Source organism: Pseudophryne corroboree, chromosome 2 (genome assembly GCF_028390025.1).
Source record: "Pseudophryne corroboree isolate aPseCor3 chromosome 2, aPseCor3.hap2, whole genome shotgun sequence".
NCBI classification, from domain to species: domain Eukaryota; kingdom Metazoa; phylum Chordata; class Amphibia; order Anura; family Myobatrachidae; genus Pseudophryne; species Pseudophryne corroboree.
In genome coordinates this window covers 705640200-705654267 of record NC_086445.1, presented here as the reverse complement: position 1 = coordinate 705654267, position 14068 = coordinate 705640200, and the positions used below count along the sequence as shown (strand labels likewise).

Below are 14068 nucleotides of genomic sequence, written 5' to 3'. Positions count from 1 at the left end.
CCGGGTTTGAGTGGAAGGGAAAGTGAAGAATGAGAAGACATGTGAAGATATATGTGGACTATACAGAGTGGATGCAATTTGATAAGAAGGTTTATGAAAGCTATGTGGGCGGTTCTGGAATTTTATATGCTTGCATAAAGAGGTGAGTTTTCAGGGAACGCTTGAAGGTTTGGAGACTAGAGGAGAGTCTTATTGTGCGTGGTAGGGCATTCCACAGAGTGGGTGCAGCCCGATGAAAGTCCTGCAATTGTGAGTGGGAGCGAGTAATGAGTGTGGATGAGAGACGCAGGTCTTGTGAAGAGCGAAGAGGTCAGGTTGGGAGATATTTTGAGATAAGCGAAGTGAGGTACGTTGGTGTAGTTTGGTTAATGGCCTTGTGTGTGAGTAAAAGTATTTTATATTGAATGCGGTAGAGTACAGGTAACCAATGGAGGGACTGACAGAGTGGATCTGCAGACGACGAACGTCTAGCGAGGAAGATAAGCCTCGCCGCTGCATTCAGAATGGATTGTAGTGGTGAGAGTCTCGTTTTGGGAAGACCAGTTAGGAGACTATTGCAATAATCAATGCGGGAGATAATGAGAGCGTGGATTAGAGTTTCAGCAGTGTCTTGTGTAAGGTATGGTCGTATTTTGGATATGTTTTTTAGATGCATGTAACATGATCTTGAGACAGATTGAATGTGGGGAACAAAGGACAGATCAGAGTCAAGGATGACACCTAGGCAGCGAGTTTGTGGGGTAGGGTAGATAGTCGAGTTTTCAACAGTGATAGAGATATCAGGTTGGTACCTACTATTGGCCGGTGGAAATATAATTAACTCTGTCTTTGAAATATTCAGTTTGAGGTGGCTAGATGTCATCCAGGATGAAATGGCAGAAAGGCATTCAGTGACACGGTCCAGTACAGATAGGGGCAAGTCAGAGGAGGATAGGTAGATTTGAGTATCATACAGATGATACTGAAAACCAAAAGACCTGATTAGTTTATCAAGAGATGAGGTATAGATAGAGAAAGGCAGAGGACACAAGACTGAGCCTTGCGGTACTCCAACTGAAAGAGGTAGCGAAGAGGAGGTAGATTCAGAGAAGCGAGCACTGAAGGAGCGATTAGATAGATAGGATAGGAACCAAGAAAGGGCTGTGTCTTTAAGACCTAGGGATTGTAGTGTCTGTATGAGAAGAGAGTGGTCTACAGTGTCAAATGCAGCAGATAGATCTAGAAGAATAAGTAGTGAGTAATGGATGAGAAGAGTGATGATACTTCATCTTCATTTGTGGGATCAAATGAAGAAAGAGTGCCAGAGGGTTCAGGTAAAGAACGGAGCAGGTCACTGCCTGCCGGAGAGCATACCATTTCATCTTGGATCTTGACCACAACGCGCTGTTCCCTATTATCTAACCAATTTTTGACCCAAGTGCATATTGTGCTCCCTAGCCCCATTTCTTGTGTGTGGTACAGTGTCGAAAGCTTTGGCAAAGTCTAAAAAGATTACATCCACCTCCTTACCCTGATCAAGGTTCGCACTTACTGTTTCATAAAAGCCAAGTAAGTTGGTTTGACATGATCTGTCCTTCAGAAATCCATGTTGATTCTTTTAATGACCTTATTGACTTCAAGGAACTTCTAAACACTATCCCTTAAAAAACCTTCCAATACTTTCCCCACTATGGATGCAAGACTAACTGGTCTATAATTACCCAGTTCAGCTTTGCTTCCCTTTTTGAATATTGGCACTACTTCCGCTATACGGCAGTATTTGGGAACCATACCTGATATATGTTGCAGTGTCTTCTAAATGGATTTTTAATACATCCCTGATAGCCAGTACGAGGGGCTCAATACCCTGTGCAGCAGTTGAATCCTCAGTAATAGGATCTAATTCCTCCCCCTCCTTCTGTTCCTCTTCCTCAGAATCAGTCAGCCCACGTTTATGTGGCCCTGAACTAGGGAGGGGGGGGGTAGTTTATCATCTGCCTTTGCAGCTAGGTCTGCAACAGCCTGCTGCAGCTGTTGTGTCTTCTGAGTATTAGCAGTGAGCTGTGATGAGATATCTACCATCATAGTTTTTATGGCACCTAGCCAGGATGGCTCCTAACCCTCCCCTCCAGCCTCCTCACTAACTTGGGAGGATTGGCTGCATTGTTCACATGAGAGGGAACCATCCGTAGAGGGAGAGAATCTGGAGTGACACACACTGCATAATAGGTGTTTGATCATGTTTACAGGAAACAACACTCACACACACAGACAAGTATTACAATAGCTAGCCTGCCTTACTGTATGTGAGGAGACACAGAATGAGAGAGAGACAGCACACCCAAGCTTGTCAGGCTCAGTGAGACTGCAAGCTGTATCTTTACAGATATCACAGTGAAACACCAGATTATTGTCCTTTTCAGGACACTATATAGTGTACAATAGTGGCTCTACCCCTTATTTACATCCCTGTACCAGTTTCCGGAGTATCTGTGAGTATTTGGAGGAGCTGTGTGTCCTTGCTGCTGCAGCTAGAAGCAGAGGAAGGCACCAAAATGTCGCTGGTCCCGCTCTGAGGAAGTTCCGCCCCCTGTAATGGCACTGGAGCTATGTAGTTATTTATACTGGCAATCTCTCCAATACAGGGTAAAACCACCCCTGCGAAGCGCTGCACCAAGGACCGGGGGACCCCCCTAGCGGGGCTCCCGGTTTGTACTAACCACTTTTCTCACCTTCAGGCTATGCTAGGGGTGTGATGCGAATATATATATATATATATATATATATATAAGAGCAGTGGAGAACAGCGCCTGGGTATATCTAATAGAGACCAAGGCCAAGAAAATATTTTTTTTCTTTTTTACACAACACGCCTCATCTATAAATGAGTGGCAGCTTTTATACAGTATGTGAATAAAATATGGAATAAAATGAAGCAAACAAGCGCCTAATAGTGTCGGTGAAATAAAATCTGTGCAGTCAGGTGCAGTTATTAAAATAAATAACAACTTAACTTCAAATACTTTCAGGCAGATGACATTTGGAAGCCGAACATGTAAAGAGAAAATAAAAGCAACATAGTGTGTACTGTTTTAAGACACAATATTTTGCGGAGATATCAAGAATTAGGAATGTGGCTCATTCCAATCATTAAAGTAAGCAGAACTGATAATGGAAACTAGAATATATAAAAGACAAAGATTTCACAACAGCTTAAAAACTAGGAATGTGGCTCATTCCAATCAAATGTTAAGCAAACATGATAAAAAAATATTAATTTAATAGGCACAATCCTGCCACGCTTAAAAGTAGCAAACGTATAGGCACAATCCTGCCACGCTTAAAAGTAGCAAACGTACAGGACAATTAAAACAAATAGGCAGTTCATCTGTCCATAAATGCAGGTAGCACATGTACAGGATTGAAAAAATCCCCTTGATGAAGTCCACCTAATAGGACGAAATGCGTTGGAACAGGAACCTGCTACTTACCCCTTGGACTCCCTACATGTGGACAGATAAGCTGTTTTATTTTTTCAATCCTGTACGTGTGCTACCTGCATTTATGGACAGATGAACTGCCTATTTGTTTTAATTGTCCTGTACGTTTGCTACTTTTAAGCGTGGCAGGATTGTGCCTATTAAATTAATATTTTTTTATCATGTTTGCTTAACATTTGATTGGAATGAGCCACATTCCTAGTTTTTAAGCTGTTGTGAAATCTTTGTCTTTGATATATTCTAGTTTCCATTATCAGTTCTGCTTACTTTAATGATTGGAATGAGCCACATTCCTAATTCTTGATATCACCGCAAAATATTGTGTCTTAAAACAGTACACACTATGTTGCTTTTATTTTCTCTTTACATGTTCGGCTTCCAAATGTCATCTGCCTGAAAGTATTTGAAGTTAAGTTGTTATTTATTTTAATAACTGCACCTGACTGCACAGATTTTATTTCACAGACACTATTAGGCGCTTGTTTACTTCATTTTTTTCATATATATATATATATATATATATATATATATATATATATATATATACACTGCTCAAAAAAAAAAAAGGGAACACTTAAACAACACAATGTAACTCCAAGTCAATCACACTTCTGTGAAATCAAACTGTCCACTTAGGAAGCAACACTGATTGACAATCAATTTCACATGCTGTTGTGCAAATGGAATAGACAACAGGTGGAAATTATAGGCAATTAGCAAGTTGTTCTGCAGGTGGTGACCACAGACCACTTCTCAGCTCCTATGCTTTCTGGCTGATGTTTTGGTCACTTTTGAAAGCTGGCGGTGCTTTCACTCTAGTGGTAGCATGAGACAGAGTCTACAACCCACACAAGTGGCTCAGGTAGTGCAGCTCATCCAGGATGGCACATCAATGCAAGCTGTGGCAAGAAGGTTTGCTGTGTCTGTCAGGGTAGTGTCCAGGGGTGGTCTTCAGTATGCCGACTGACGGGATCCCGGCGCACAGTATACCGGCATCGGAATCCCGACAGCCGGCATACCGACACTTATTCTCCCTCGTCGGGGTCCACGAGCCCCCTGGAGGGAGAATAAAATAGCGTGCCACTGTGCCCGTAGCGTGGCGAGCGCAGCAAGCCCACAAGGGGCTCATTTGCGCTCGCCACACTCTTGGTAAGCCGGCGGTCGGGCTCCCGGCGCCGGTATGTTGGTCGCCGGAAGCCCGACCGCCGGCATACCGTAGTGAACCCGTGTCCAGAGCATGGAGGCGTTACCAGCAGACAGGCTAGTACATCAGGAGACGTGGGGGAGGCCGTAGGAGGGCAACAACCCAGCAGCAGGACCGCTACCTCCGCCTTCGTGCAAGGAGGAACAGGAGGAGCACTGCCAGAGCCCTGCAAAAAGACCTCCAGCAAGCCACAACTGTTGATGTGTCTACTCAAACGATCAGAAACAGACTCCATGAGGGTGGTATGAGGGCCCGACTTTCACAGGTGGGGGTTGTGCTTACAGCCCAACACCGTGCAGGACGTTTGGCATTTGCCAGAGAACACCAAGATTGGCAAATTCGCCACTGGTGCCCTGTGCTCTTCACCGATGAAAGCAGGTTCTCACTGAGCACATGTGACAGACGTGACAGAGTCTGGAGACGCCAAGGAGAACGTTCTGCTGCCTGCAACATCCTCCAGCATGACCGGTTTGGCAGTGGGTCAGTAATGGTGTGGGGTGGCATTTCTTTGGGGGACCGCACTGCCCTCCATGTGCTCGCCAGAGGTAGCCTGACTGCCATTAGGTACCGAGATGAGATCCTCAGACCCCTTGTGAGACCATATGCTGGTATGGTTGGCCCTGGGTTCCTCCTAATGCAAGACAATGCTAGACCTCATGTGGCTGGAGTGTGTCAGCAGTTCCTGCAAGACGAAGGCATTGATGCTATGTACTGGCCCGCCCATTCCCCAGACCTGAATCCAATTGAGCACATCTGGGACATCATGTATTGCTCCATCCACCAACGCCACGTTGCACCACAGACTGTCCAGGAGTTGGCGGATACTTTAGTCCAGGTCTGGGAGGAGATCCCTCAGGAGACCATCCGCCACCTCATCAGGAGCATGCCCAGGCATTATAGGGAGGTCATCCAGGCATGTGGAGGCCACACACACTACTGAGCCTCATTTTGACTTGTTTTAAGGACATTACATCAAAGTTGGATCAGCCTGTAGTGTGTTTTTCCACTTTAATTTTGAGTGTGACTCCAAATCCAGACCTCCATGGGTTAATAAATTTGATTTCCATTGATAATTTTTGTGTGATTTTGTTGTCAGCACATTCATCTATGCAAAGAACAAAGTATTTAATAAGAATATTTCATTCATTCAGATCTAGGATGTGTTGTTTAAGTGTTCCCTTTATTTTTTTGAGCAGTATATATATATATATATATATATATATATATAAATATATATATATATATATATACACACTGCTCAAAAAATAAAGGGAACACTAAATGACCAACTAGAGACCAGTATCAAACCTTCCTTTCCTATTGAGAAAGTGGTTGCAAATCAACTGGAAACCCGCCTGACAACCCATGATATTTATGATCCATTCCAATCAGGATTCAGGAGAAGACATAGCACTGAAACAGCCCTGGTGTGTGTGTTAAATTATCTTCTGATGGCAAGTGACAGAGGTGACTGTTCGATATTAATCCTTCTGGATCTCTCGGCAGCATTTGATACCGTGGACCATGGGCTTCTGATTGAGCGACTGATACATTTCTGTGGTCTGGATGGCACAGTCCTAAGCTGGTTCAAATCATTTCTCACAGGCAGCTCACAGAGAGTAGCGTCTGGATTATAGTCATCACCACCAGTGCCATTGCCATGTGGTGTCCCACAAGGTTCTATACTATCCCCCATGCTTTTTGCAGTATACATGCTCCCATTGGGCGAAATAATCAGGTGCCATGGCCCGGTCTACCACTGCTATGCAGATGATACACTACTGTACTTGTCCTTTGCTTCGGGCACTGATAACCCAATAGCAACCCTAAATGGCTGTCTAGCTGAGCTACAGGAGTGGATAAGTGCCAGTTGGCTGCGACTGAACCCGGATAAAACAGAGGTTCTTATGATACAACCACAACATCAAAGGACAAGACTGCAGCATAGCCAACCAACTGGACTTACACTCGGGGATTCAGAATTACAGACCAGTGATCGTGTGCGGAATCTGTGCGTTGTCCTGGATGGTGGCTTGACACTTAAACATCAGATATCAGCCACAATCAAATCCTCATTCTTTCACCTGAGGAACATAGCCAGAATCAAGCACTTAATTCCCTCAGATGATCTGCCAAAAGTCATACATGCATTTGTATCATCTCGATTAGACTACTGTAATGCCCTCTACCTTGGTCTCCCAGCAAAAGAATTGCAACGCTTACAGCTGGTGCAAAACACAGCTGCCAGGCTGTTAACCAACCAGCCCCGTTCTAGCCACATAACACCCATCCTCTACTCCCTTCACTGGCTGCCGGTAAGATGGCGAATCATCTTCAAGATTGGCTTACTGAGTTTCAAAGCATTACATGACCAGGGCTCAAGGCACCTGAAACAGCTTCTGACCCCATACTGCCCCACTCGATTAATGCGATCTGTAGATGAAGGACTTTTAGCAGTACCTAGAATCTCCCGTAATTCATCTGGGGGTCGAGCTTTTAGTCATGCGGCTCCGACTCTATGGAACTCACTTCCCCGCACAGTGCGAGAGGCCCCAACTATAGAATCCTTCAAAAGTAGACTCAAGACTTTCCTGTTTACTCAAGCATTTCCATAATATTCCTTTTAGTATCTTCATGCTTCTGTATTTTATGAAAATGTACTTCATTATTTTCTGTACTATATTATGCTATGTATCTGTTAAGCGCCTTGAGTCCTATTGGAGAAAGAGCGCTATATAAATAAAATTATTATTATTATTATTATTATTATTATTATTAAAAGAACACATCCTAGATCTGAATGAATGAAATATTCTTATTAAATACTTTGTTCTTTACATAGTTGAATGTGCTGACAACAAAATCACACAAAAATTATCAATGGAAATCAAATTTATTAAGCATGGAGGTCTGGATTTGGAGTCACACTCAAAATTAAAGTGGAAAAACACACTACAGGCTGATCCAACTTTGATGTAATGTCCTTAAAACAATTCAAAATGAGGTTCAGTAGTGTGTGTGGCCTCCACGTGCCAGTATGACCTCCCTACAACGCCTGGGCATGCTCCTGATGAGGTGGCGGATGGTCTCCTGAGGGATCTCCTCCCAGACCAGGACTAAAGCATCCGCCAAGTCCTGGACAGTCTGTTGGTGGATGGAGCGAGACATGATATCCCAGATGTGCTCAACTGTATTCAGGTCTGGGGAACGGGCGGGCCAGTCCATAGCATCAATGCCTTCATCTTGCAGGAACTGCTGACACACTCCAGCCACATGAGGTCTAGCATTGCCTTGCATTAGGAGGAACCCAGGGCCAACCGCACCAGCATATGGTCTCACAAGGGGTCTGAGGATCTCATCTCGGTACCTAATGGCAGTCAGGCTACCTCTGGCGAGCACATGGAGGGCTGTGCCGCCCCCCAAAGAAATGCCACCCCACACCATTACTGACCCACTGCCAAACTGGTCATGCTGGAGGATGTTGCAGGCAGCAGAACATTCTCCTTGGCGTCTCCAGACTCTGTCATGTCTGTCACATGTGCTCAGTGAGAACCTGCTTTCATCGGTGAAGAGCACAGGGCGTCATTTGCCAATCTTGGTGTTCTCTGGCGAATGCCAAACGTCCTGCACGGTGTTGGGCTGTAAGCACAACCCCCACCTGTGGATGTCAGGCCCTCATACCACCCTCATGGAGTCTGTTTCTGATCGTTTGAGTAGACACATGCACATATGTGGCTTGCTGGAAGTCATTTGCAGGGCTCTGGCAGTTCCTGTTCCTCCTTGCACAAAGGCGGAGGTAGCGGTCCTGCTGCTGGGTTGTTGCCCTCCTACGGCCTCCTCCACATCTCCTGATGTACTGGCCTATCTCCTGGTAACGCCTCCATGCTCTGGACACTACACTGACAGACACAGCAAACCTTCTTGCCACAGCTCGCATTGATGTGCCATCCTGGATGAGCTGCACTACCTGAGCCACTTGTGTGTTGTAGACTCCGTCTCATGCTACCACTAGAGTGAAAGCACCGCCAGCTTTCAAAAGTGACCAAAATATCAGCCAGAAAGCATAGGAGCTGGGAAGTGGTCTGTGGTCACCACCTGCAGAACAACTCCTTTATTGGGGGTGTCTTGCTAATTGCCTATAATTCCCACCTGTTGTCTATTCCATTTGCACAACAGCATGTGAAATTGATTGTCAATCAGTGTTGCTTCCTAAGTGGACAGTTGTCATGGCAATGGGATGTGTTTGTAGCCCCGGGCATGTACTGCGCCAGCCGTCCCATGTGACCGGATGTGTTTTCCGGACACAAGTAAGGAGGTGGTTGGCGTGTCTGCTTGCATATGGTTGGCGAGGCTGTTCTATACAGCGTGACCGGCTGTTGTTTTCGGTCACATATTTATTGACATCACTTCCGCGTTGCGTGGTTTCCTGGCAACGGAGTATACTTCCGGTTGCGGTGCCCGAGGCGGCGGTGATTTGAATTCTTACAGGTGAATGTTGTCTGTAACCAGCATATGGGGTATTTAGTCACCTAGTTGAGTATGTGTCATTAGCTCATGACTAAGGTGTGAGTAGCACACCGAAATGGCTGTTGAGCCCGATGCACCTGCAGGTTGACCAGCCTGACTTTTCATCTGTGACATTGTGGATGAGTATCTATAGGCAACCATGTTTCCCACATCTGTTTGCTATTAATTTTTTCTCCTGTATATTATGCACTTTTTTGCACTTTATGGAATCATTGATCTGGATCTTTTTACAATATGGTGATAAAATTGTAAATCATTGAAGTGGAAGTCATTTTTTCTTGTTTTAACATTTCTATGGAGCCGTGCAAATTCTACAGTTGTATACTATGAAAGTACCGTATGTACTCGAGTATAAGCTGACTTTTTCAGCACATTTTTCTATGCTGAAAAAGCCCCCCTCGGCTTATACTCGAGTCAGCTCACGGCTGCAGCAGACGCCGTGGGTTGTGTGGGCGTCTGCTGCAGCCGGCTCCAGGGACAGACACTAGAGGTCATTATTGACCTCTAGTGTCTGTGCGGCGCTGCTATGGGAGAGACGTCATGACGTCTCTCCCATAGAGAGGAGCGGGCGGGCGAGCGGCCAGACGGACGGACGGAGCAGCAGCAGAAGAAGCAGTCGGGAAGAAGGAGCGGGGCAGTGGTAAGTATTGTTTTTATTATTTTCTGTGTGTGCTTGTAAGCAGCGACGGGGGCACAGCGACAGGGGGCAAATAAAGAGGGGGCACAACTACTGGAGGCAAAGAAAGAGGGGGCACAACTACTGGGGGCAAAGAAAGAGGGGGCACAACTACTGGGGGCAAAGAAAGAGGGGGCACAACTACTGGGGGCAAAGCAACAGGGGGTCATGTTTTTATCTGGCACTTTGGGAGGATATCTGTCACTGGGGGTATATGTGGCACTGGGGGCACAGCCCTAGCAACAAGCATTACCCCCTGGCAACAAGCATAACACCTACCGCATGAAACCCCTGGCAACGAGCATGACACCCTGAGCATGAAAACCCCTAGCACCGTGCATTTCCCACCCTAGGCTTATACTCGAGTCAGTAATTTTTCCCAGTTTTTTTGTGGTAAAATTAGGTGCCTCGGCTTATATTCGGGTCGACTTATACGGTATGTGCGGCTAGTCTCATGTCTAAATAAATATATACAGTGGGGCAAAAAAGTCTCTCACAGTTGAAGTGGACCTATGATGGAAATTGCAGGCCTCTCTCATCTTTTTAAGTGGGTCAACTTGCACAATCGGAGATCGGAGGCTGTCCAAATACTTTTTTCCCCCACTGTATGTATGTATATATATATATATATATATATATATATATATATATATATATATATATATATATATATATATATAACAGCAACGAATGATGAGGCGGCACTCAGAGTCTTGAAACAGCTTAAAACTTGTAATAGTGCATATCAACGTTTCGGGGTCTCCCCCTTCGTCAGGATTAGTGCTTAACAACAAACAGTGTGGTTAAATAAGACTTACCCCCAGTAAGAACATCCCCTCTCGCGTGTGCCGCTGGCCGCGACGTCCCGGCGTCCAGCCCGTCGTCACTGGTGTCTCAGCGGAAGTGACGCGCCGGCACCTGGGGGCGCGTCCATGGCAACGCTGCCTGGCAACAGAGGAACATGTACACAACATTAATTATACAGTGCCGTGAACATTATTGCTAAAAACAGTTATTATAGACTTTTAGTGTTACTAAATTACTTTGTGTCATGAATATAAAGTGCTCTTGTTGCGTGATGCCAGGTCAGACATAACATAGTGCATAAAAAAGGACTTTTTAATATAAATATCTACAACGTGAAAAAATAATACATGGACCAACCTAATGGCCACACCACCGTACATTGTAAGCCCATACTACAATCTAAAAGATATAACCTAATAGTTGCCGCCTCATCATTCCTTGCTGTTATCCATATGGGCCTTGTCCCTGGAGGAGGGCACCAGAGCAGGTCAGCCCCATCGCCGGGGCAGTGCTCAGTGCCGGAGCATAGTATTGGCTGTATCAGGTCCTTGAGTGCCGTGCAGGCACAGGGACCCTTGGCTCAAGGCACGGGACGTCTTTAAACTGGGAGAGACATTACAGCTCGCAGGATCATCTCTGTTTAGCAGTTTTCCACATTTTTTTGCACTAGCACAAAAAGCACTTTATTTCGCACTAGCACTTGTTTAAACCAAACCATGGCAGCCACCACCACGGAGCCTGGCGATTTTACGTCTTTTTTTATTACACTGTGATACCTATGATACGCTCAGCTTTTCTGACTTGGAGGCAGAAAGTATTCTACATAAAGAGCCCATTTTCTCTGAAGCACTAATCACTACTAATGAAGATGCCTACAAGGACCTGTTACGCCTGAAGAAAAGGGAACTTGATTATTTATACCACTGTCGCACTTTATCTGACTATTACCGGGCTAAACAGCTGCCGAGAGGTTTTAGAGTACATAATGTTCCAACGATTGGTAGATACAGTATGGAGTTCTGCAAAAAGTGGATCTCCATACTGAATAAATGCTCCATGGATCTGATCCTGCTTGTCATTGACGAATCCACTAGGGAGCATGCCAAAACAAGAGAGCTCATCATTGCATTTGAGAAAGAGCACGCACAATTATTGGCAGCTGAACAGTCTACGGGCTGGTTAACAAAATTAAATGAGCAAGTGGAACAATATAAGAACAATCTGTTTAAGTTCAAAAAGGAAAAGTTGAATAAAGTGCAGCTTGATTACGCCCACCATCACGTGTATCCATGGCTTGGAACTACCACCAGCATTAACACAGGAGGTAAATTCCAGCGTTTTCGCAAAACAAGACAACCAGAGAGATCTGATCATACATCAGCCAGTGAATCTGATGAAGTCCATAACTCATCACCATCTTCCCTGCAACGTGAGACCCCTTTAGGGGCAAATACCCGTGCGAGTTTTCCAGCACGGGGGAGAAACAGAAACGGACAAGACGGGGCGCCCAAAACAAAAGACAGAACCCGGCCCAGGCTGCCAAGGGAGAAGAAACATTTATATTTAATCTATCCAACACTCCGCTCTCTCCTGCAGAAACAAGGGTCCTGAGCAAGGGGCTCTCGTACGTACCCACTAATTATGGGGACGATTTTCAATGGAAGGTTAATGCCTTCAAACTGCACCGCACTTTAAAATTGAAAGAACATTTTAGCAAACAACCACCTGTTAAGCAAAAGGCTGTTTTACCTCCTAGGATTCAAAGATTAGGCCAAAAGTCGCACTTTGACCCTATCACACACAATGCCTCTCTCAAGACATTCCACAGGATGGTGGAAGCCGCCGGTCATATACAACAGAGGCAGAGACCGCATAATTTACAACGAGCGGAGCGAGAGGCCCATCAGGGACTGAGTAAGAGAAGGGACATTGTGATCCGCAATGCGGACAAAGGCGGAGCCATAGTGATCCAGGAGATTGCTGACTATAAAAAAGAGTGTCAGAAACTGCTTAATGATGAACATACTTACTGTAAATTATTGCGTGATCCGTCAGCTGAGTATCAGGCAGAATTAAAAGACATTTTGCAGCAAGCTAGGGATGAGGACATTATTTCAGCAGAAGTGTTTCAGAAATTGTGGTCCGACCACCCCGTGTCACCTATTTTTTATACCATCCCTAAGATCCATAAGGACGCGCAGAGGCCACCGGGCAGACCAATTATTTCAGCCCGGGGGTCTCTGTGCGGACCAATTGCGATCTTTTTGGATTGTTATTTACAACCCTGTATACAGGGTACATTCACCCACCTTAAAGATTCTACCACGCTGCTTCATAAGTTTTCTTCTTTTGATCAGATACCGGCTGATATTACTTTAGCCACTATCGATGTCACAAGTCTATACACCTGCATCCCGCATGCACAAGGGATGCAGGCGGTTAGACATTTGATTACGGGGAATGTATCTTATGAGTAGTGATGTGCATCGGACATTTTTTGGGTTTTGTGTTTTGGTTTTGGATTCGGTTCCGCGGCCGTGTTTTGGATTCGGACGCGTTTTGGCAAAACCTCACCGAAAATTTTTTGTCGGATTCGGGTGTGTTTTGGATTCGGGTGTTTTTTTCAAAAAAACCTAAAATACAGCTTAAATCATAGAATTTGGGGGTCATTTTGATCCCATAGTATTATTAACCTCAATTACCATAATTTCCACTCATTTCCAGTCTATTCTGAACACCTCACAACATTATTTTTAGTCCTACAATTTGCACCGAGGTCGCTGGATGGCTAAGCTAAGTGACACAAGTGGCCGACACAAACACCTGGCCCATCTAGGAGTGGCACTGCAGTGTCAGGCAGGATGGCACTTCAAAAAAATTGTCCCCAAACAGCACATGATGCAAAGAAAAAAAGAGGCGCACCAAGGTCGCTGTGTGACTAAGCTAAGCGACACAAGTGGCCGACACAAACACCTGGCCCATCTAGGAGTGGCACTGCAGTGTCAGGCAGGATGGCACTTCAAAAAAATTGTCCCCAAACAGCACATGATGCAAGGAAAAAAAGAGGCGCACCAAGGTCGCTGTGTGACTAAGCTAAGCGACAGTAGTGGCCGACACAAACACCTGGCCCATCTAGGAGTGGTACTGCAGTGTCAGGCAGGATGGCACTTCAAAAAAATTGTCCCCAAACAGCACATGATGCAAAGAAAAATGAAAGAAAAAAGAGGTGCAAGATGGAATTGTCCTTGGGCCCTCCCACCCACCCTTATGTTGTATAAACAGGACATGCACACTTTAACGAACCCATCATTTCAGCGACAGGGTCTGCCACACGACTGTGACTGAAATGACTGGTTGGTTTGGGCCCCCACCAAA

General features: G+C 45.3%; 1 protein-coding gene across 1 annotated transcript; it reads right to left on the bottom strand.

The window, feature by feature from the left end:
* Positions 1-305: 305 nt before the first annotated feature.
* Positions 306-1210, bottom strand: LOC135051115 (uncharacterized; the record flags this gene model as incomplete). Its single annotated transcript, XM_063957279.1, has 2 exons — positions 306-905; positions 1095-1210. Coding segments are annotated over 2 exons (711 nt in total), but the record flags the coding sequence as incomplete, so codon positions are not given.
* Positions 1211-14068: the final 12858 nt, after the last annotated feature.